The sequence below is a fragment of the Entelurus aequoreus genome, linkage group LG07 (genome assembly GCF_033978785.1).
Source record: "Entelurus aequoreus isolate RoL-2023_Sb linkage group LG07, RoL_Eaeq_v1.1, whole genome shotgun sequence".
Taxonomy (NCBI): Eukaryota; Metazoa; Chordata; class Actinopteri; order Syngnathiformes; family Syngnathidae; genus Entelurus; species Entelurus aequoreus.
Genome location: NC_084737.1, coordinates 3,434,769 through 3,461,096, shown reverse-complemented (window position 1 = coordinate 3,461,096; position 26,328 = coordinate 3,434,769). Strand labels below are relative to the sequence as shown.

Below are 26,328 nucleotides of genomic sequence, written 5' to 3'. Positions count from 1 at the left end.
CACCATACTTATTTTGATTATTGTTCCTCAGCTGTTTGTACATGTTACATTTTATAAATAAAGGTTTATAAAAAAAACTGTAAATAAAAAAACTGCAATTTTACTCCTAATATACTACAGCGGAACCTCTATTTACCAACTTCATTGCTTTTGAACTGGGTTCCTAAATCGAAAAGTTCGCAAATTCTCCATAAGAAACAACGTAAATAGGAGTACGGTATTTTTTACTGTAAGATGTACTTTTGATTTTTTTACTGTAAATAAAAAAACTGCAATTTTACAGTAAAATTTTGGCACCTGAGCTGCCAGTTTGCTTGTTTTTTTTTTTTTTTTACCGCAAATCACTAACTGTAGTTTTTTTGGTGTATTACTGTAAATGCCAAAACGGCACCACAGTTTATTACAGTAAAAAAAAGGACTGTCTTTTTCATTTGGAGAAAAATGCTGTAAAAACCACAGTAAATGTCACAATTTGACCATGAAATCTATTGCTACTTTTACATTGCACAATTTGATGGATAACTTGTTTTGAAATCATTATTAGTGTTTATTTCTATTTTAAAAAAGGTTTGAAAGTTTGATTATATATATATATATATATATATATATATATATATATATATATATATATATATATATATATATAATTCATTAGACAATATTTAAGTTAACATAATTAGCGATTACATGGAGTACTTTTTTCTTCTTCTTCCCAAAATAGAAGGAAAGAATACATTTAGGAAGAAAAGTTACAGTACTTTATTGATACATATTATTTCCAGGGCCAAATGAAATGAAGTGGCGGGCCCCATCTGGTCCCCGGGCCTTGAGTTGGACACCTGTGCTGTAGATCTACAACTGGTTGGGAACTAACATTGTTCGGATTGTAATCATCCAAATATGAGAGTTTCGGTCGGACGGGATTTCACGGGACACATTTCCAGTGTTGTGTGTTGTTGGGCTGAGAAGCCACGGCTGTATAGATACTGTTTAATTGCTGATAAGACAACAAAGTCTGAATGTCATTAAAACAATTTACGCACTACAATTTTTATTTAGTAATATTTTGACGCAAAAAAAAATGTTTAAAATGGCGGACACTTCACATGCCTGATAGTGGTTTTTAGCCACGACAAAAGTTTTTATCTTAGTTAAGATTTATGCTATTTGAACACAATATTAAGTGATATACAGTATTGTATATTAAAAAAAAAAAGTAAAAAAAAAAGGTGATGAATCAACTGTATCTTATCTAGTGCCCTCACAAACGATCAGAAATCACAAAAATCTGTAACTTTAACAACCAGTGTTTCCCACACATTCATTTATTTGTGGCGGCCCGCCACGAACGAATTACGTCCGCCACAAATTTAAAAAAAAAATAAAACATTTAAAAAAATATATATATATAGTTGATGTAGATGCCCATATCGGCTGTTCAGATTTACTTTACAAAAGAGAAGTGTAGGATACTTCTCTTGTTGCCTTATTTGTATTTGACTTTATTAAATGTATTTATATTAGAAACACAACATGTGTATATAACAAAGGGTGCAAAGTCTGCAGGCAGTAGGAAACACATGGTTAAGTGTAGGGAGTAAAATTGATGGCAGTCTAAATTTCAAGATTTTTGGAGCTCTTTGTTCAGTGGATCAGATGTTTGATGAAGCTCTGTGTCTATCTACCACCACTACTGTTTTATGTTTATTTGTTACTGACTGTGGCAGGACACCTCTGCCTCTGTTTCACTTTATGTTGCTGGTAAATAATATGGTTGTAGTAGTAGGCTAAAGTTAAATTATTTAGTATGCACTAATTAAAGGGGCAGAGCTTTATGAGACATTTTAGCTTTTATATTTTATAAGTTATATTTTTTGTAAGAACCACAATAAATATATTTCAGTGAATAACTTATTGTTCAAATCTGTATATAAATATGTACATAAAGTGTTGTAGTTATATTGTAAAATGGATGGATGGATGGACGTTTAAAACAAAACTGTTATTATTAATTAGTAAGTATACATTTTTTTAGCCTTTTTAGAGAAAATCATATCATTGTAGTAAATTATGCAAATTACTCGATGATGTCATGGTGACCACGCCCATAGCCACGCCCCCACCGCCACAGGTATCTTGGCAGTTTATGGGAAACACTGACAACCATATTGCTACAATAACAAACATTTAAAAAAGTAAAATCCCCTTACAGAGAGGAAGCAGAAAGAAGCATACAGGGAGTAGGGAGGGGACGGGGAGTAGGGGCCGTGTGTGTGGCCTTGGAAGAGAGCTAGTGTCTTTACCGCCGCTGTGAAATTAAGACCTCTTTAGCATCTTTTTCCAGAACAGGTTCGGTTCTCATGACAATTAACGAATGAAGCGTTCGAACACACAGACACGGTTAGCAAACAGAGGTATACTCGGCTCGGTCAAATAGTTTGTTGCAAAAAGAGAGGTTTGTAAACGGAGGCTCCACTGTAACCGGGTGTGCTGTTTGCTACAGTTTGATATCATTCTATATTTATCAACACTGACCTCGACAAAAGTGAAGAATCCCAGCACTATGTATGACTTCCAGTAACACTTAATGATGCCGCGAGCGAGTTTTGGCTTCCGTAATTCTTTGGTGGCCTCCAGAACCTCCTGATCCCAGCATCTGTGAGAGAAATAGCAAGAGGGTAAGCTAAGCCACTTGTCTGGTCAGATGAGGGCAACGTGGTCACATGTTCTCCTTCATCATTTCTTTGTATTCCTTTCATGAAAATGCATATATACAAGCCACGTACAGTTCACACTTTCATTATGTTTTTTCTTTCTTATACATTTCCATGATCAGAAAGGAGCAGATGGAAGAATAATAGGGGTGTAACGGTACGTGTATTTGTATTGAACCGTTTCGGTACGGGGGTGTCGGTTCGGAGGTGTACCGAACGAGTACACATGCTAGCAACGACCGGGCTAGGACAACATGTAAAAGCCAGAGCTGGAAGACCCTCCTGCCTCGTTAAAATCTCCCGTTTGGGAACACTTTGGCTGCGCGATACAACAATGGAGGACGGAGGTTTGCCGACATTGTTCAGCAGCTGCTTCTGACAACACGTCAAACGTGTGTTGCACCTTTCCTGCTTCCGGCTCCCAGACCGAAGTCGAGGAGCGCAGGGGAGACACTCCTCCAGGGCCGATGTATTCTCGGGGGCAACACCCTTCACTCTACCCGGCAGTGGGTCTCCACAGCTCCGGACTCCAGGGTAAATGACGAGTCCGGCGATTAGTTGCAAAATCGTGGCTTTATTGAGGTCTTGCACACGGCCAATCCAACAAAACACTAGCCGCTCCCTGCACTCCCTCACCTCGCTCGCCCACACACTCACCTCACATGCTGTCACATATTAAAGGGCCACACACACACATACGCTACTCTCATAACATATGCTAACCCATTTGAAGCGTCACCACTGCATTCAAGCAGCCTCTCCTCGGCGAGTCAGGCAGGGCTAAAGCAATAACAAATGTTTTTATAGCAGCAGATATAAGTCCATATTGCATTCAAAACTAGATTTTGACCCACTTCTATGGTGGAAGAACAATTCATTTCATTTTTCAGGCAATGGCATAAAAAAGTACAAAGTTGACAACACATAATAATATAAATGAATATAGTGCAAAAGGTAATGTATAGTATGTAATGCATGATTGTCCAGTTTTGCCTGAAATGAGCCCATATGTCCTCTTACTGCCAAATTAGCCAGGCTGGGGGGGGGGAAAGAAAAGGTAATCTGAGGCTGAGTTGACTTGAAACTGTTTAATGTTGCACTTTTTGTCTCTTTTTGTAACTCTTTTTAAATTCAAAGATATTCTTGCAACTTTTCAAGTCTTTCTTTAGAGAATCCCATGCTTTCACAGCAGCAACAGACAAGCACTTTTGCTTCTAATTTGTTGGCACTCTTGGATGTTTAAAGTCATACTGTCATGATCCGTGGTCGAATCATGTGTTGTGTTATCGGTTTGTTTTGGACTCCTTTTAGTTCCTGGTTATGCACTTCCTGAGTTTAGTCACCATGGTTACTTAGGATTTTCCCCTGCCTTTTCGCGCACCTGTTGCTCATCAGAGACTCTATTTAGTTCTGCCTTTTCCGGTCACTCGGTGTGGATTCATTGTTTGCGTTACACCTATGCCACGTAAGTTTTGTTTATTCCATGTCCTAGCCCAGGGGTCGGCAACCCGCGGCTCTAGAACCGCATGCGGCTCTTTAGCGCCGCCCTAGTGGCACTGTGGAGCTTTTTCAAAAATGTATGAAAAAATGGAAAAAGATGAGGGGAAACAAATATATTTTTTGTTTTAATATGGTTTCTGTAGGAGGACAAACATGACACAAACCTCCCTAATTGTTATAAAACACACTGTTTGTATTAAACATGCTACACCAGGGGTCGGCAACCCGCGGCTTTAGAGCCGCATGCGGCTCTTCAGCGCCGCCCTAGTGGCTCTCTGGAGCTTTTTTAAAAATGTATGAAAAATGGAAAAAGATGAGGAAAAAAAAAAGTTTTTGTTTTAATATGGTTTCTGTAGGAGGACAAACATGACGCAAACCTCCCTAATTGCTATAAAGCACACTGTTTATATTAAACATGCTTCACTGATTTGAGTATTTGGCGAGCGCCGTTTTGTCCTACTAATTTTGGCGGTCCTTGAACTCACCTTAGTTTGTTTACATGAAGAACTTTCTCCGACTTTCTAGGACGTGTTTTATGCCCAGGCCCGGCCCTAACCAATCTGGCGCCCTAGGCAAGATTTTAGGTGGCGCCCCCCCACATCGGCAGTGAAGTGTATATACTCACAAGAAACCGAATAGCTTTGTCTTTGACCTTTTTTTTTACTTAAAGAAAGCAAATTAACAATCAGAATAGTTAACAAGATTAAAAAAAATAGGGATAAATAAATGAATACAAAAAATAAAAAATGAATATATGAAATACAATATTTTTTACATACATAAACACAAAATAAAACGTGTCAACAAGTTTCATAAAATAAATTAAAAATACAATATAAATAAGGCACTGCACAAAACAAGATATCAAACCAGTATGACTTTAAAAAAGGGGATCCAACAGAGTTCTCTATTTGTGCTTTTTAATATTGCATTAACTAGAATGACTTACAAATTACTGTACACCAGGGAGTACTGTAATTACCTAACGTTACATTATTATTTTCCATAACAATTTAGCCCCCTCCACAATATTAACCCCACGTTAAAACAGAACTAGCTATTTATTGATTAGCAATTGCCGAATCATGTAACATTAGCTTAATGCTAAAAAGCCAGGTTACTATCACATTCTGTAACAGACAAATAATTTCATGTAGGCTAACGTTATGCATGCTACCTGCTACCTCTGTCTTTTTCTCGTTTCTCCTCTTCTTTTCTTCCCTGGGCACCTGACAGTTTTGGCCGTTTTGACATCTTGTGTTGATTTTTTTTATGTGGTGACGTCCAAAAAGAGTCATGATACGGAAGGGAGGGGGCGCACCGTGCCAGGGGGAGGGGGGGGGCGTAATGTTGTAACAAATAATATTTCTATTAAATAGGCTTTACTTTGCATTTTAATTAACGTGGGATTATTTTATGTATTTAGAAATAATAGTACCAACTTTTTTTTTTTTTTTTTTCCTCCAACATTTGTGGCACTGGCGTGGCGCCCCCTGATGGACGGCGCCCTTAGCATTTGCCTATACGGCCTATGCCACGGGCCGGCCCTGTTTATGCCACTTCTTTTTCTATCTCATTTTGTCCACCAAACTTTTAACGTTGTGCGTGAATGCAGAAAGGTGAGTTTTGTTGATGTTATTGACTTGTGTGGAGTGCTAATCAGACATATTTGGTCACTGCATGACTGCAAGCTAATCGATGCTAACATGCTATTTAGGCTAGCTATATGTACATATTGCATCATTATGCCTCATTTGTAGCTATATTTGAGCTCATTTAGTTTCCTTTAAGTCCTCTTAATTACATTCATAACTCATGACACACTATCTGTATGTAATATGGCTTTTCATTTTTTGCGGCTCCAGACAGATTTGTTTTTGTATTTTTGGTCCAATATGGCTCTTTCAACATTTTGGGCTGCCGACCCCTGCCCTAGCCCATGCTAAGTAATTAGCTTCATGTGTTTTAGGCACGCTTGCCTTTTTGTTGTTTTGCCTGCATTTTGGTAGTATTGGTTTATTTACGTTTAATAAACCAAAGCCTACCTTCACGCTGTCCTCCGGAGCCGTCTATTGTTGCATTGGGAGAACAACCACGCAGCAAGCAAATAACCCTCATGTGACACATACGGCCTTTTGGGGTTCTCATCTTCAGACGTGAACACAAATAACTTTTGTAAGAAGAACTTTATTTCTAGCTTTGAACATCACTAATAGAGTATGCAATTCTACAATGTCTAATAATGCTGCCCTAATGAAGAGTGGATGTGTGTGGTCTCTGTATCCTACTTTAAAAATGATACCAATAACTCTTTTCTGTGAAAGAAATAAAGGCATTATGTTGCTGTGATATGTACAGTATTTCCCCATATTTCTGCACAATAATAGAAATAAGGTAGAATAATTGAGCAATATAACATTCTCATTGTGTTATACGGGAAACTGTTTTTCAAAATAAATAAGCTTTGAGATAGCTTATTTTTCACATGCAATATATGAGCTTCCCATGTCAACTTTTCATCTAAGATGACCCCAAGAAATCTGATTTCAGACACCTTCTCAATGTTCACATTGTTCATGGATAAACTAACTTCTACCCTTTGAGGAAAGATGATTGTTATATACACAGGCATATATATATATTCTTATGTAATGTGTTGTATGTATATGTTGATATAATGTTGGACCACGAGCTAATTTGATTAGTTTGGTATCGTGATATCCAGTGGTGTGGCCTTAGGGCCAGCAAGGCCTTCTCTGCTGGCCGAACATAAATCATGATCATAGATTAATAAAAGTTCATTTCAATCTACTTTCTATAAAGTATTCATCATATTCTCTTCATGTCTTATTAGGCTGCGGTGTTGCTTGTTTTTACGTAAGAGCTTTTATCCAATCAGATTTCAGCTGGCTTGTCGCCAGCCCTGTGTGTATTCTGCTGGATAAGACAGTTGTGATAGCCAATCACCACAATGATAAGCAATGTCAAATTAATATCTCTTTAAAAGCATTGCTGTCTATCTACAAGCAGAATGTATGACGCAACTCTAATAGCAGAACGTATGACGCAACTCTAATAGCAGAATGTATGACGCAACTCTAATAGCAGAATGTATGACGCAACTCTAATAGCAGAATGTATGACGCAACTCTAATAGCAGAATGTATGACGCAACTCTAATAGCAGAATGTATGACGCAACTCTAATAGCAGAACATATGACGCAACTTTAATAGCAGAATGTATGACGCAACTCTAATAGCAGAATGTATGATGCAACTCTAATAGTAAAGTGATGTATGACGCAACTCTAATAGCAGAATGTATGACGCAACTCTAATAGCAGAATGTATGACGCAACTCTAATAGCAGAATGTATGACGCAACTCTAATAGCAGAATGTATGACGCAACTCTAATAGCAGAATGTATGATGCAACTCTAATAGCAGAATGTATGACGCAACTCTAATAGCAGAATGTATGACGCAACTCTAATAGCAGAATGTATGACGCAACTCTAATAGCAGAATGTATGACGCAACTCTAATAGCAGAATGTATGACGCAACTCTAATAGCAGAATGTATGATGCAACTCTAATAGCAGAATGTATGACGCAACTCTAATAGCAGAATGTATGACGCAACTCTAATAGCAGAATGTATGACGCAACTCTAATAGCAGAATGTATGACGCAACTCTAATAGCAGAATGTATGACGCAACTCTAATAGCAGAATGTATGACGCAACTCTAATAGCAGAATGTATGACGCAACTCTAATAGCAGAATGTATGACGCAACTCTAATAGCAGAATGTATGACGCAACTCTAATAGCAGAATGTATGACGCAACTCTAATAGCAGAATGTATGACGCAACTCTAATAGCAGAATGTATGATGCAACTCTAATAGCAGAATGTATGACGCAACTCTAATAGCAGAATGTATGACGCAACTCTAATAGCAGAATGTATGACGCAACTCTAATAGCAGAATGTATGACGCAACTCTAATAGCAGAATGTATGACGCAACTCTAATAGCAGAATGTATGACGCAACTCTAATAGCAGAATGTATGACGCAACTCTAATGGCAGAATGTATGACGCAACTCTAATAGCAGAATGTATGACGCAACTCTAATAGCAGAATGTATGATGCAACTCTAATAGCAGAATGTATGACGCAACTCTAATAGCAGAATGTATGACGCAACTCTAATAGCAGAATGTATGACGCAACTCTAATAGCAGAATGTATGACGCAACTCTAATAGCAGAATGTATGACGCAACTCTAATAGCAGAATGTATGACGCAACTCTAATGGCAGAATGTATGACGCAACTCTAATGGCAGAATGTATGACGCAACTCTAATAGCAGAATGTATGACGCAACTCTAATAGCAGAATGTATGATGCAACTCTAATAGCAGAATGTATGACGCAACTCTAATAGCAGAATGTATGACGCAACTCTAATAGCAGAATGTATGACGCAACTCTAATAGCAGAATGTATGACGCAACTCTAATAGCAGAATGTATGACGCAACTCTAATAGCAGAATGTATGACGCAACTCTAATAGCAGAATGTATGACGCAACTCTAATAGCAGAATGTATGACGCAACTCTAATAGCAGAATGTATGACGCAACTCTAATAGCAGAATGTATGACGCAACTCTAATAGCAGAATGTATGACGCAACTCTAATAGCAGAACATATGACGCAACTTTAATAGCAGAATGTATGACGCAACTCTAATAGCAGAATGTATGATGCAACTCTAATAGTAAAGTGATGTATGACGCAACTCTAATAGCAGAATGTATGACGCAACTCTAATAGCAGAATGTATGACGCAACTCTAATAGCAGAATGTATGACGCAACTCTAATAGCAGAATGTATGACGCAACTCTAATAGCAGAATGTATGATGCAACTCTAATAGCAGAATGTATGACGCAACTCTAATAGCAGAATGTATGACGCAACTCTAATAGCAGAATGTATGACGCAACTCTAATAGCAGAATGTATGACGCAACTCTAATAGCAGAATGTATGACGCAACTCTAATAGCAGAATGTATGATGCAACTCTAATAGCAGAATGTATGACGCAACTCTAATAGCAGAATGTATGACGCAACTCTAATAGCAGAATGTATGACGCAACTCTAATAGCAGAATGTATGACGCAACTCTAATAGCAGAATGTATGACGCAACTCTAATAGCAGAATGTATGACGCAACTCTAATAGCAGAATGTATGACGCAACTCTAATAGCAGAATGTATGACGCAACTCTAATAGCAGAATGTATGACGCAACTCTAATAGCAGAATGTATGACGCAACTCTAATAGCAGAATGTATGATGCAACTCTAATAGCAGAATGTATGACGCAACTCTAATAGCAGAATGTATGACGCAACTCTAATAGCAGAATGTATGACGCAACTCTAATAGCAGAATGTATGACGCAACTCTAATAGCAGAATGTATGACGCAACTCTAATAGCAGAATGTATGACGCAACTCTAATAGCAGAATGTATGACGCAACTCTAATGGCAGAATGTATGACGCAACTCTAATAGCAGAATGTATGACGCAACTCTAATAGCAGAATGTATGATGCAACTCTAATAGCAGAATGTATGACGCAACTCTAATAGCAGAATGTATGACGCAACTCTAATAGCAGAATGTATGACGCAACTCTAATAGCAGAATGTATGACGCAACTCTAATAGCAGAATGTATGACGCAACTCTAATAGCAGAATGTATGACGCAACTCTAATAGCAGAATGTATGACGCAACTCTAATAGCAGAATGTATGACGCAACTCTAATAGCAGAATGTATGACGCAACTCTAATAGCAGAATGTATGATGCAACTCTAATAGTAAAGTGATGTCGCAAGCAGACAGGAAGGAGAAAGTAATCACATGACCGATTAGCTGCACTTCTAATCTGATTTGAGCGACTGGAGAGTGATGAAATATTTCTTCAAAGTGAAACTTCAAATGAGCAACTTTTCCACTACAAAGGGGCCCCAAATATTAACGCTGAATTAGTAATTTTACTCATGATTTGAATCATATTCAATAACTATATCCAACCTAAGGAGAGTTTGACAAATGATATGAAATCATATGTTAGTTATATTAGCCTACTATCAAAATGACTTTAAAAGTCTTATATAAGTCTTATAATGAAGACAACACATGACGTAAGTGTCTATATTAGTTATATTAGCCTATCAAAATGGCTTTTAAAGTCTTATATGACGTAAGTGTCTATATTAGTTGTATTAGCCTACCATCAAAATGACTTTAAAAGTCTTATATAAGTGTTATAATGAAGACAACACATGACGTAAGTTTCTATTAGTTAAATTGGCCTACTATCAAAATGACTTTAAAAGTCTTATATACGTGTTATAATGAAGACAACACATGATGTAAGTGTCTATATTAGTTATATTAGCCTACTATCAAAATGACTTTAAAAGTCTTATATAAGTGTTATAATGAAGACAACACATGATGTAAGTGTCTATATCAGCTATGTTAGCCTACTATCAAAATGACTTTAAAAGTCTTATATAAGTGTTATAATGAAGACAACACATGATGTAAGTGTCTATATTAGCTATATTAGCCTACTATCAAAATGACTTTAAAAGTCTTATATAAGTGTTATAATGAAGGCAACACATGATGTAAGTGTCTATATTAGCTATATTAGCCTACTATCAAAATTACTTTTAAAGTCTTATATAAGTGTTATAATGAAGGCAACACATGATGTAAGTGTTTATATTAGCTATATTAGCCTACTATCAAAATTACTTTAAGTCTTATATAAGTGTTATAATGAAGACAACACATGACGTAAGTGTCTATATTAGTTATATTAGCCTACTATCAAAATTACTTTTAAAGTCTTATATAAGTGTTATAATGAATACAACACATGATGTAAGTGTCTATATTAGTTAAATTAGCCTACTATCAAAATTACTTTAAGTCTTATATAAGTGTTATAATGAAGGCAACACATGATGTAAGTGTCTATATTAGCTATATTAGCCTACTATCAAAATGACTTTACAAGCCTTATATAAGTGTTATAATGAAGACAACACATGATGTAAGTGTCTATATTAGTTATATTAGCCTACTATCAAAATGACTTTTAAAGTCTTATATAAGTGTTATAATGAAGGCAACACATGATGTAAGTGTCTATATTAGCTATATTACCTACTATCAAAATGACTTTAAAAGTTTTATATAAGTCTTATAATGAAGACAACACATGACGTAAGTGTCTATATTAGTTATATATATATATATATATATATATATATATATATATATATATATATATATATATATATATATATATATATATTATATTAGTTATATATGTATGTGGGAGCGTAGTACCTATGTATGTGTGTATGTATGTATGTGAGTATATGTGGATTTGTATGTACAATACATTTGACTATGGAGTGTGTGTGTGGGAGCCAGAGTACGGCCCCAGCCTCCCCGAGAGCCAAACCCACAAACAGTAGGTGTGGTGCCCAGGGAACCAGGGGCCGGGGCCACCGCCCCCACGCAGCCAAGCCGGACAGCGACAGATTTTTCGGCTTTTGACTCGCTCGACCACTCATAAAAGCAATGGGACTCTGTCTGTGAATGTAGCTTGTAGTTACAATTCCGGTGCAGTAGGTGGCAGTAGCCTACTATGCATAATAACTCCGCCAATAGCACTTAATTCACTTGGTGGGCCAGAAGAAGAAGAAGAAGAAGAAGACGACGACGACGAAGTAAAAGAAAAACGGACCGACCGGATCAAAATACGAGGGTAAGACGTCTTGGCAAACAAGTTCAAAAGTGGTCCGAACTTGTGCAGTTTGCAGCACCGACTCGGATTTTCTTAATTTTTATTTTCGGGATTTGAATGCATTTATTTTGAAAGGACAGCTGGAGAGAGACGGATCAGATGTTTGATGAAGCTCTGTGTCTATCTACCACCACTACTGTTTTCTGTTTATTTGTTACTGACTGTGGCAGGACACCTGTTTCACTTTATGTTGCTGGTAAATAATATGCTTGTAGTAGTAGGCTAAAGTTAAATTATTTAGTATGCACTAATTAAAGGGGCAGAGCTTTGAGACATTTTAGCTTTTATATTTTATAAGATATATTTTTTGTAAGAACCACAATTAATAAATATATTTCAGTGAATAACTTATTGTTCAAATCTGTATATAAATATGTACATAAAGTGTTGTAATTATATTGTAAAATGGATGGATGGACGTTTTAAAAAAAACTGTTATTATTAATTAGTAAGTATACATTTTTTGAGCCTTTTTAGAGAAAATCATATCATTGTAGTAAATTATGCAAATTACTCGATGATGTCATGGTGACCACGCCCATAGCCACGCCCCCACCGCCACAGGTATCTTGGCAGTTTATGGGAAACACTGCACACATAAACCTCAGGTTGATTACAAAAATAAGTACCATACGCTACTGTAATTTAATCAAGCTAGCTATCATGCTAACACATTTTTGAGTGTCTGGGTAAGTATTATTAACTTACAATGGCATTCTTTTTGTATTGTTTCCGTTTCACAAATTCCTCGGTAAATTCACCAAAACGCCACCTTGGAGGTATAGAGTCTGTTTAGCTGACTGGAGAGCTAGCTTCCGCAGCTAGTGGGTCCATGACCATGACTTGCGTTTTGTTTGATCAGCCGTTTTACTGCCTTGTAACAGACACCGTTTGGAAACACTTAAGGTATGTAAATAACCATTTAAAAAATCTTTGTGTAAATAACTAATTTTGCAACGTATATATCTGCGGCTTATAGTCTGGTGCGGCTAATATATGGAAAAATATTTTCTATTCTAAAATGTTGTGGGTGCAGCTAACATAGTCCGGAAAATATGGTACTAAGAAAACATATAACAACCCTAAAGTAACAAGATGAACATTTTATATCACGGTTATTGTGAAAAATATTATTACTGTTATTATTATTATTGTGTAATGTGCTCTAAAAGTACTTCTGGACTAATATATTCCAACCAAGGTTTATTTAACATGAAATACATCTGTCACACAGCCTGTAGGTTCAACGTGCACAAGTGAATATCTTAGTTGCTCAGACGGCAATGTGTTTGCACAAGTTTGTATACACAAATGTTTGTTCAGGTAACAAGGAAAGAAAGACAATGGATCTTGTATTCATGTTAGTATTTAAAAGGGGTTGTTTGCGACATTTACACAGTTGCCCTGAGGGCGCTAACTTTAAGCGGTATATCCTGCTCTCTTAGGATGTAATGACGTAACTACGCGGTGGATGGTATAGGCCAGGGGACTATACAGACACACACACACACACACACACACACACACACACACAACACACACAACACACACACACACACACACACACACACACACACACACACACACACACACACACACACACACACACACACACACACACACACGCACACGCACACAGCAGGCCTGGACAATGATGTAAGTGTCTATATTAGTTATATTAGCCTACTATCAAAATGACTTTAAAAGTCTTATATAAGTGTTATAATGAAGGCAACACATGATGTAAGTGTCTATATTAGCTATATTAGCCTACTATCAAAATGACTTTAAAAGTCTTATATAAGTGTTATAATGTAGACAACACATGATGTAAGTGTCTATATTAGCCTACTATCAAAATTAATTTAAGTCTTATATAAGTGTCTTTAAAAGTTTTATATATTGTAATTATGTAAGTGTCTATATTAGCTATATTAGCCTTCTATCAAAATGACTTTAAAAGTTTTATATACTGTAAGTGTTATAATGAAGACAACACATGATGTAAGTGTCTAGATTAGCTATATTAGCCTACTATCAAAATGACTTCTCTGATGGTAGCATAAGCTAGCCAATGGTGCTTGTCTTTGAAAAATGTTACTGTGAGCAAGTTGCAAACAGCACCTTTAAAAGCTAGCTCGGCATTAGCGCCCAGTGAATGAGCAGTGTCACCATTGCGTTAGTTTATTGCACTATTATTGCATTATTTGCATTGCGTTAGTTTATTGCACTATTTTTGCATTATTTGCATTGCGTTAGTTTATTGCACTATTATTGCATTATTTGCATTGCGTTAGTTTATTGCACTATTATTGCATTATTTGCATTGCGTTAGTTTATTGCACTATTATTGCATTATTTGCATTGCGTTAGTTTATTGCACTATTATTGCATTATTTGCATTGCATTAGTTTATTGCACTATTATTGCATTACTTGCATTGCGTTAGTTTATTGCACTATTACTGCATTATTTGCATTGCGTTAGTTTATTGCACTATTATTGCATTATTTGCATTGCGTTAGTTTATTGACGTGCAGTTATTTATCAGCCATGGTTTTGCATTGCGTTAGTTTATTGCACTATTATTGCATTATTTGCACTGCGTTAGTTTATTGCACTATTATTGCATTATTTGCATTGTGTTAGTTTATTGCACTATTATTGCATTACTTGCATTGCGTTAGTTTATTGCACTGTTATTGCATTATTTGCATTGCATTAGTTTATTGACGTGCAGTTATTTATCAGCCATGGTTTTGCATTGCGTTAGTTTATTGCACTATTATTGCATTATTTGCATTGCGTTAGTTTATTGCACTATTATTGCATTATTTGCATTGCGTTAGTTTATTGCACTATTATTGCATTGCGTTAGTTTATTGCACTATTATTGCATTATTTGCATTGCGTTAGTTTATTGCACTATTATTGCATTATTTGCATTGCGTTAGTTTATTGACGTGCAGTTATTTATCAGCCATGGTTTTGCATTGCGTTAGTTTATTGCACTATTATTGCATTACTTGCATTGCGTTAGTTTATTGCACTATTACTGCATTATTTGCATTGCATTAGTTTATTGACGTGCAGTTAGTCAGTCATGGTTTTGCATTGCGTTAGTTTATTGCACTATTATTGCATTATTTGCATTGCGTTAGTTTATTGCACTATTATTGCATTATTTGCATTGCGTTAGTTTATTGACGTGCAGTTATTTATCAGCCATGGTTTTGCATTGCGTTAGTTTATTGCACTATTATTGCATTATTTGCATTGTGTTAGTTCATTGCACTATTATTGCATTACTTGCATTGCGTTAGTTTATTGCACTGTTATTGCATTATTTGCATTGCATTAGTTTATTGACGTGCAGTTATTTATCAGCCATGGTTTTGCATTGCGTTAGTTTATTGCACTATTATTGCATTATTTGCATTGCGTTAGTTTATTGCACTATTATTGCATTGCGTTAGTTTATTGCACTATTATTGCATTATTTGCATTGCGTTAGTTTATTGCACTATTATTGCATTATTTGCATTGCGTTAGTTTATTGCACTATTATTGCATTACTTGCATTGCGTTAGTTTATTGCACTATTACTGCATTATTTGCATTGCATTAGTTTATTGACGTGCAGTTAGTCAGTCATGGTTTTGCATTGCGTTAGTTTATTGCACTATTATTGCATTATTTGCATTGCGTTAGTTTATTGCACTATTATTGCATTACTTGCATTGCGTTAGTTTATTGCACTATTACTGCATTATTTGCATTGCATTAGTTTATTGACGTGCAGTTAGTCAGTCATGGTTTTGCATTGCGTTAGTTTATTGCACTATTATTGCATTATTTGCATTGCGTTAGTTTATTGCACTATTATTGCATTATTTGCATTGCGTTAGTTTATTGACGTGCAGTTATTTATCAGCCATGGTTTTGCATTGCGTTAGTTTATTGCACTATTATTGCATTATTTGCATTGTGTTAGTTTATTGCACTATTATTGCATTACTTGCATTGCGTTAGTTTATTGCACTGTTATTGCATTATTTGCATTGCATTAGTTTATTGACGTGCAGTTATTTATCAGCCATGGTTTTGCATTGCGTTAGTTTATTGCACTATTATTGCATTATTTGCATTGCGTTAGTTTATTGCACTATTATTGCATTGCGTTAGTTTATTGCACTATTATTGCATTATTTGCATTGCGTTAGTTTATTGCACTATTATTGCATTATTTGCATTGCGTTAGTTTATTGCACTATTATTGCATTACTTGCATTGCGTTAGTTTATTGCACTATTACTGCATTATTTGCATTGCATTAGTTTATTGACGTGCAGTTAGTCAGTCATGGTTTTGCATTGCGTTAGTTTATTGCACTATTATTGCATTATTTGCATTGCGTTAGTTTATTGCACTATTATTGCATTATTTGCATTGCGTTAGTTTATTGACGTGCAGTTATTTATCAGCCATGGTTTTGCATTGCGTTAGTTTATTGCACTATTATTGCATTATTTGCATTGTGTTAGTTTATTGCACTATTATTGCATTACTTGCATTGCGTTAGTTTATTGCACTGTTATTGCATTATTTGCATTGCATTAGTTTATTGACGTGCAGTTATTTATCAGCCATGGTTTTGCATTGCGTTAGTTTATTGCACTATTATTGCATTATTTGCATTGCGTTAGTTTATTGCACTATTATTGCATTATTTGCATTGCGTTAGTTTATTGCACTATTATTGCATTGCTTTAGTTTATTGCACTATTATTGCATTATTTGCATTGCGTTAGTTTATTGCACTATTATTGCATTATTTGCATTGCGTTAGTTTATTGACGTGCAGTTATTTATCAGCCATGGTTTTGCATTGCGTTAGTTTATTGCACTATTATTGCATTATTTGCATTGCGTTAGTTTATTAATCTCCTATTATCATCACTTTTGTGTTTATCATTGACTGCTTTAATGTTTCAAAGCAATCCAGCAACGTCACTGGCTAAGTTTGTGCAACTATCGGCCAAAGTATATACTGTATAAAAATACAAAAAAAGTGAACACTCAAGTTAGAACACCTTGATGATCAAGTTGAAATGTAGAATAGTTGACAGCGGACAACTCCAGAACCATCGTTTCTCTCAGGGAATAAAATCGATTGACACACAAACGAGACGCCGCACTTTTATACGCTTTTAAAAACTGTGGCTGCAATCCAGGAATTAGTGGAGAAATGTCTTTCTTCGCGGTCACCAGAACACAAGCAGCTCCCTGTCATGGTGACATGGCGAGGAATTGGGATTAACAACATTTCCGCCCTGGCCTTTCATTGCATTACAACGGCAATTGAACGCCTCACATTTGGCTGGGAAACGTCCCTGGTTGAGATGAAACTGTCCTCCAGTCGTCAAATTGTATCTTGTGTGAAATAAGGATAGTCAAGCCTAAGAGTGAGTCATTAACCCGACACTGTACACTGGGAAAGGTCACGTTTTGCACAGTCATGTTGGCAATCTTTGACCCACAACCTCACAAGGGTTGCTGTTACACTGCACTTTTTATTTTTATTTTGCCTATCGATCACATTATGAGAGACAAGAACACATTTTTTTAGGATCCTAAAGATGATAAAAAACGCTTGCTAGATGCGGATAATGGGTGTCACTGTTGTAGCCTTCAAAGCCTCTAAAACAACTTCAAAACTCTCCATCAACATTTTATATACACACTGCAAGTATATATATATCATGTAGTAACAGACACCCTCATAACAATATGTAATATGTACAATATACACACTGCAAGTATATATATAATGTACTAACAGACACCCTCATAACAATATGTAATATGTACAATATACACACTGCAAGTATATATATAATGTAGTAACAGACACCTTCATAACAATATGTAATATGTACAGTATACACACTGCAAGTATATATATATAATGTAGTAACAGACACCTTCATAACAATATGTAATATGTACAATATACACACTGCAAGTATATATATAATGTAGTAACAGACACCTTCACAACAATATGTAATATGTACAATATACACACTGCAAGTATATATATAATGTAGTAACAGACACCTTCATAACAATATGTAATATGTACAATATACACACTGCAAGTATATATATAATGTAGTAACAGACACCTTCATAACAATATGTAATATGTACAATATACACACTGCAAGTATATATATAATGTAGTAACAGACACCTTCATAACAATATGTAATATGTACAGTATACACACTGCAAGTATATAGATATAATGTAGTAACAGACACCTTCATAACAATATGTAATATGTACAATATACACACTGCAAGTATATATATAATGTAGTAACAGACACCTTCATAACAATATGTAATATGTACAATATACACACTGCAAGTATATATATAATGTAGTAACAGACACCTTCATAACAATATGTAATATGTACAATATACACACTGCAAGTATATATATAATGTAGTAACAGACACCTTCATAACAATATGTAATATGTACAATATACACACTGCAAGTATATATATAATGTAGTAACAGACACCTTCATAACAATATGTAATATGTACAATATACACACTGCAAGTATATATTTAATGTAGTAACAGACACCTTCGTAACAATATGTAATATGTACAATATACACACTGTAAGTATATATATCATGTAGTAACAGACACCTTCATAACAATATGTAATATGTACAATATACACACTGCAAGTATATATATCATGTAGTAACAGACACCTTCATAACAATATCTAATATGTACAATATGCACACTGCAAGTATATATATCATGTAGTAACAGACACCTTCATAACAATATGTAATATGTACAATATACACACTGCAAGTATATATATAATGTAGTAACAGACACCTTCATAACAATATGTAATATGTACAATATACACACTGCAAGTATATATATAATGTAGTAACAGACACCTTCATAACAATATGTTATATGTACAATTAACACACTGCAAGTATATATATAATGTAGTAACAGACACCTTCATAACAATATGTAATATGTACAATATACACACTGCAAGTATATATTTAATGTAGTAACAGACACCTTCGTAACAATATGTAATATGTACAATATACACACTGCAAGTATATATTTAATGTAGTAACAGACACCTTCGTAACAATATGTAATATGTACAATATACACACTGCAAGTATATATATCATGTAGTAACAGACACCTTCACAACAATATCTAATATGTACAATATGCACACTGCAAGTATATATATCATGTAGTAACAGACACCTTCATAACAATATGTAATATGTACAATATACACACTGCAAGTATATATATAATGTAGTAACAGACACCTTCATAACAATATGTAATATGTACAATATACACACTGCAAGTATATATATAATGTAGTAACAGACACCTTCATAACAATATGTAATATGTACAATATACACACTGCAAGTATATATATAATGTAGTAACAGACACCTTCATAACAATATGTAATATGTACAATATACACACTGCAAGTATATATTTAATGTAGTAACAGACACCTTTGTAACAATATGTAATATGTACAATATACACACTGCAAGTATATATTTAATGTAGTAACAGACACCTTCGTAACAATATGTAATATGTACAATATACACACTGCAAGTATATATATCATGTAGTAACAGACACCTTCATAACAATATCTAATATGTACAATATGCACACTGCAAGTATATATATCATGTAGTAACAGACACCTTCATAACAATATGTAATATGTACAATATACACACTGCAAGTATATATATAATGTAGTAACAGACACCTTCATAACAATATGTAATATGTACAATATACACACTGCAAGTATATATATAATGTAGTAACAGACACCTTCATAACAATATGTAATATGTACAATATACACACTGCAAGTATATATATAATGTAGTAACAGACACCTTCATAACAATATGTTATATGTACAATTAACACACTGCAAGTATATATATCATGTAGTAACAGACACCTTCATAACAATATCTAATATGTACAATATGCACACTGCAAGTATATATATCATGTAGTAACAGACACCTTCATAACAATATGTAATATGTACAACATACACACTGCAAGTATATATATATATACTGTAGGGCTGCAACTAACGATTAATTTGATAATCGATTAATCTGTCGATTATTACTTTGATTAATCGATTAATAATCGGATAAAAGATTTCTATCCTATCCGGTATTTTATTGAAAAAAACCAGCATACTGGCACCATACTTATTTTGATTATTGTTTCTCAGCTGTTTGTAAATGTTGCAGTTTATAAATAAAGGTTTATTAAAAAAATAAAATAAAATAAAAATAAAAATAAAAATGTATTTAAAAAATAAATACAAAAAACTCTGCGCATAGCATAGATCCAACGAATCGATGACTAAATTAATCGGCAACTATTTTAATAATCGATTTTAATCGATTTAATCAATTAGTTGTTGCAGCCTTAATATACTGTAGTAATAGACAGCTTCATAACAATATGTAATATGTACAATATACACACTGCAAGTATATATATATATATATATATATATATATATATATATATATATATATATATATATATATATATATATATATATATATATATATATATATATATATATATATATATATATATATATATATATATATATATTTGTATATAATGTAGTAACAGACACCTTCATATTAATATTGATCATGATAAATGCAGCACATCACCATACAACTACAGTACATACAGTATGCTGCCTAACCACTATGACACAAACAAAATAACAAAAGACAAAACAACTTAAATTACATAAAAAATAAACACAAAAGACAAAAAAAATTAAATTACAGAAACAATAAACACAAAAGACGAAACACGAAAAGACCAACATCTGCGGCAAGAACAACCGCCCTTGACTTTTACTTGTTAATGGACGAGGGATGTAACAATAAAAGGTGCAATGATTAGTTGTGATAAAAATTCCAGACGGTTAGTAACACCATCTAATTTTTCAATTACCGAAAAACCGTCATTTATTAATGTATTTTAGGCAACAGGAAGTCAGGCGCATGCACACTAGCGTCGTTTGTCTTGATAATCATGGCGGACTAACTACACGGACTTTGCTCCGGAGACTTCCCCTTGGAGTAAACGGAGCCACGCGCTTGGTTTAACCTCATTTTCCCTCGCTTCCCGCCGTGCGTTTAAGAGCACACTGCTGTGTTTAGATGGAGACAGGTGTGGACAATATTGTCCCCACACTAAAAGTATACGGACAACTATTTGATGTTGCTTTTATTTTCTCAGTACAGCGTCTATCAGCTGCTGTGACTTGGGAGTTGTTAATGTGAGGAAACATGCAGCAGGTGATGTTATAAAGTCTTTAGTTTGTTTACTGGGATGTTCACGCTTCCTTTATTTAACTACAAACTGTATCAGTGTTCAAAAAACATCAATACTAGCTATAATGTTTTGTCATGAAGATTGTGTATTTGATTGTTTTTTTGGTTGTTGTTGGTCAAACTGTTGTACTGAACCAAGAAAGAACAAACTTGTTAATTAGACTTCATCTTCATTAGCCAAACTGCTGTGTGTTTCATTTTGATATTAAAAAGTAAACACCATGTTTTATTTATTTTATTTATTTCTAGTGTTTTTTTCATGTCACAAAGATGTCTTACTTCAAAACCATTCATGTGACAGCATTTTGTTAATGTGTTATTGTGTATAGTTCATTCCTATACGACATATTTCTGCTCAAACTCTTAATGGATCTGTCTCGATACATCATCTACATGTACATATAAATGTACATAACTTAAATAAATAAATAATTTAAAAAGTACCTCCCTCTAAGGCAGAGGTGTCCAAAGTGCGGCCCGGGGGCCATTTGCGGCCTCGCAGCTAATCGTTTACCGGCCCCCCACATATTCTGCAAAAATTGCAAAATTGATAGTATTGCAAAAATAAAAAATAAACATTTTACAAAAGTGGAATGAGGTGAAATCTAAGGAGAAAACGTTGCAATGTTGACACAAAACTGCCATGCAGGCTGTTTTTTTGTCTTTGTTTATTTTTATTTTTTTTGCCATTGCTCGAAAAAAAAAAAAAAAAGACAAAAAATCTATGTTACAATGAATTATTACTTAAAAAATGTCACTTTAAAATGTTTTATGTGGAAAAAATGTTGCATATATTGTGTGGTTGCCATATAAAAACATCAAAGTTTTATTTGACAAAAGAGCATAAAACAAACAAAATAATAGTTCAAACGTAAAATGGACAGATATATCTGAAGTTGATCTCGTAATTTAAGTGTGAAAAGTTTTTTTTTTAAAAACTAATAAAAATGTATCACTTTATGAGTGGGAGACCTTTTGGATCCCAAATATATTTAGTGGGATTTTATTTAACTTTTCACTGTGATTACTCAAAAATATTAAAGAATTCAAATCAATGGTGTCCTGCATTATTGATATTTTAGGGCTGTAATTACTAAATACTGCATATTTCAGTTTTACTATAAAAAACAAAGTTGTCTTTGACAGAAAAGGCATAAAACCTGTTGTTTTTTTTTACTTGATATCAACCTGAAGTTGATGTAGAGATATACTGTAAAAAATAATAATAATAATTTGACTTATTTTTAACATTTTAATTAGTGATGTCCGATAATATCGGCCTGCCGATATTATCGGCCGATAAATGCTTTAAAATGTAATATCGGAAATTATCGGTATCGTTTTTTTTTATTATCGGTATCGTTTTTTTTGTTGTTTTTTTTTGTTTTTTTTATTAAATCAACATAAAAAACACAAGACACACTTACAATTAGTGCACCAACCCAAAAAACCTCCCTCCCCCATTTACACTCATTCACACAAAAGGGTTGTTTATTTCTGTTATCAATATTCTGGTTCCTACATTATATATCAACATATATCAATACAGTCGGCAAGGGATACAGTCCGTAAGCACACATGATTGTGCGTGCTGCTGGTCCACTAATAGTACTAACCTTTAACAGTTAATTTTACTCATTTTCATTCATTACTAGTTTCTATGTAACTGTTTTTATATTGTTTTACTTTCTTTTGTATTCAAGAAAATGTTTTTAATTTATTTATCTTATTTTATTTTATTTAAAAAAAAAAAAACTTATCTTCACCATACCTGGTTGTCCAAATTAGGCATAATAATGTGTTAATTCCACGACTGTATATATCGGTATTGGTTGATATTGGTATCGGTAATTAAAGAGTTGGACAATATCTGATATCGGCAAAAAGCCATTATCGGACATCCCTAATTTTAATGACTGAGACCCTTGACCCTTGACTGGTCCCTGGGAGCCCTAAAGGTTAAAAAAAAACAAAAAACTATATATTTTGTTATGGTTTGAAAATGGAAAATATCAAAATGGCCCCCGTATGCTTAAATTTTTCCGTGTGTGGCCCTCAGTGGAAAAAGTTTGGACACCCCTGCTCTAAGGCATCATGTAATGACAAAAAGCTGACAAGTTGATATTAATAATGAATAAAAAAACAGTTATATATACACACATGTATACAGTATATATTTGGAGCCCCTGCCTGGAATGAACATAATGTTTGCCTTGGTGCCCTAAAATATGAGCCCCTCCTTTAAGGCAACACTTGCCTTGGCCTTAAAAAGTTAGAATTAGAGGCCTGCATGTGGAAAAGTGGTGCCTTATCACAGGATCAGATCACATGACTGGTACTATCCCCACCAAATTTGGCATAACAGAGACTTGGCCAGCCCTGTGATGTGATTAGAGGAATTAAATAATAAGCTTTGATTGAGTTGTCTAACACAATAACCGATACCAGTCATGCCAAACTGATATTGCGACTCATTCTTTCCAATAGTTTTCTTGAAAGACACGGTGGTTGTGGTTGTACAGTACCTCTGCAGGTCCTGGCCAAGCATCTCTGAGCTGTCTTCCTCCAGCACCGGGTACATGTCCTCCTCTTCCAACCTGCGCTTGTATCCGGTGCGGAAGAGAGGATTGAGCCACCTGACGACCACAAGATGGATTCATAATATTACAAAACCCAAAACCAGTGAAGTTGGCACGCCGTGTAACGGGGGGGGCTTTTTACCAGTGTGTTACATGGCCTTTCCTTTTAACAACACTCAGTAAAGGTTTGGGAACTGAGGAGACACATTTTTAAGTTGTTCAACAGTCTCCCTTCTGCTATTTTAGCCTTCATATTTCACCACACATTTTTAATGGGAGACTATTTTACTATGAAGCCACGCTGTAGTAACACGTGGCTTGGCATTGTCTTGCTGGAATAAGCAGGGGTGTATTTTTTCATTGTTTATTTAAGTTGAGTAGCAACGTTACAATGACCAGAAAAAGAGCTCTTAACATCCATATTTCCTGGAATTTTCATATAGGGTTTTTTAACAGAGGTTACCTTTTTGACAGGTATTTTTCGGAGTATAAGTCGCACCGGTCGAAAATGCATAATAAAGAAGGAAAAAAACATAAGTCGCACTGGAGTATAAGACGCATTTTTTGGGGAAATGTATTTGATAAAAGCCAACAGCAAGAATAGACATTTGAAAGGCAATTTAAAATGTCTAAAGAATAGTGAACAACAGGCTGAATAAGTGTACGTTATATGAGGCATAAATAACCAACTGGTATGTTAACGTAACATATTATGGTAAGAGTCATTCAAATAACTATAACATATAGAACATGCTATACGTTTACCAAACAATCTGTCACTCCTAATCGCTAAATCCCATGAAATCTTATACGTCTAGTCTCTTACATGAATGACATCAATAATATTATTTGATATTTTACGCTAATGTGTTCATCATTTCACACATAAGTCGCTCCTGAGTATAAGTCGCACCCCCGGCCAAACTATGAAAAAAACTGCCACTTAACAGTCCGAAAAATACGGTACTCATCCAATTATGCAAAGCACAGTGGAAGTTAAAGTAGCAATTGTCACACACACACACTAGGTGTGGTGAAATTTGTCCCATCCCCTGGGAGGTGAGGGGAGCAGTGAGCAGCAGCGGTGCCGCGCCCGGGAATCATTTTTGGTGATAAATACATATGAATAAAGTTTGAACTGTGGTTGTTACAAATATAGTTTGCATGATGTTGTTAAGCACCGACTGTAGTAAAAAAAATAAAGTTTGCACAGTGGTTGTTGTTAAAAAGGGTAATAAATAAAGTGTGTATGATCTTCGCAACAGACCACATTCATATTGATTGATTGAAACTTGTATTAGTAGATTTCACAGTACAGTACATATTCTTTCTTTCTTTCTTTTAGTTTATTTCGAACATGAACACGTTTACATCATAATACATCACACAATTTCATATCATTTCATTTACATCATGTCCGAAAAGGAGTAGGAAGAAGCAAAGCTTATTTAATCCTACCCCTTTCCCACTTCAAAGCATTTACAATTATATACAATCATTTACTGACCTTTTTATATAATAAAATAACATCTATGAATTAGTATATACAACAGTTTGTAATATGTAATTAATTAATTCAGTCATTATTAACATACTGAGATGAAGAATATTTTCAATAAGGTTGGAAGTTTTTCTCATAATTCTTCTTCTTTGTACTTTGTAAGCACTATTCATTTAAACAACCTCTTAAACTGGATCATGTCAGTACAATTTTTAACTTCTTTACTTAATCCATTCCATCATTTAATTCCACATACTGTTATGCTAAAAGTTTTAAGTGTTGTACGTGCATATAAATGTTTTAAATTATTTCTTCCTCTAAGGTTATATTTCTCCTCTTTAGTTGAGAAGAAATGTTGTACATTCTTTGGTAGCAGGTTATAGATTGCTTTGTACATCATTTTAGCTGTTTGCGATTTTACCAAATCACCAAACTTTAATATTTTTGACTTAATAAATAAAGGGTTTGTATGTTCTCTATATCCAACATTATGTATTATTCTAACTGATCTTTTTTGTAACACGGTTAACGAATGTAGCGCACATTTGTAGTTATTTCCCCATATTTCTGCACAATAACTCAGATAT

The 26,328-nt window shown here is 34.5% G+C and overlaps 1 protein-coding gene across 1 annotated transcript in view; it reads right to left on the bottom strand.

Moving 5' to 3' along the window:
* LOC133653278 (ATP-binding cassette sub-family C member 4-like) overlaps positions 1-26,328 on the bottom strand; it is a 113,343-nt gene that overhangs the window by 86,086 nt on the left and 929 nt on the right. The window contains exons 2-3 of the mRNA XM_062052383.1: positions 24,187-24,297; positions 2,536-2,656 (exon numbers count right to left, since the gene is read on the bottom strand). Of these exons, the coding sequence (XP_061908367.1) occupies positions 2,536-2,656; positions 24,187-24,297 (232 nt within the window). The remainder of the gene's footprint in view (positions 1-2,535; positions 2,657-24,186; positions 24,298-26,328) is intronic.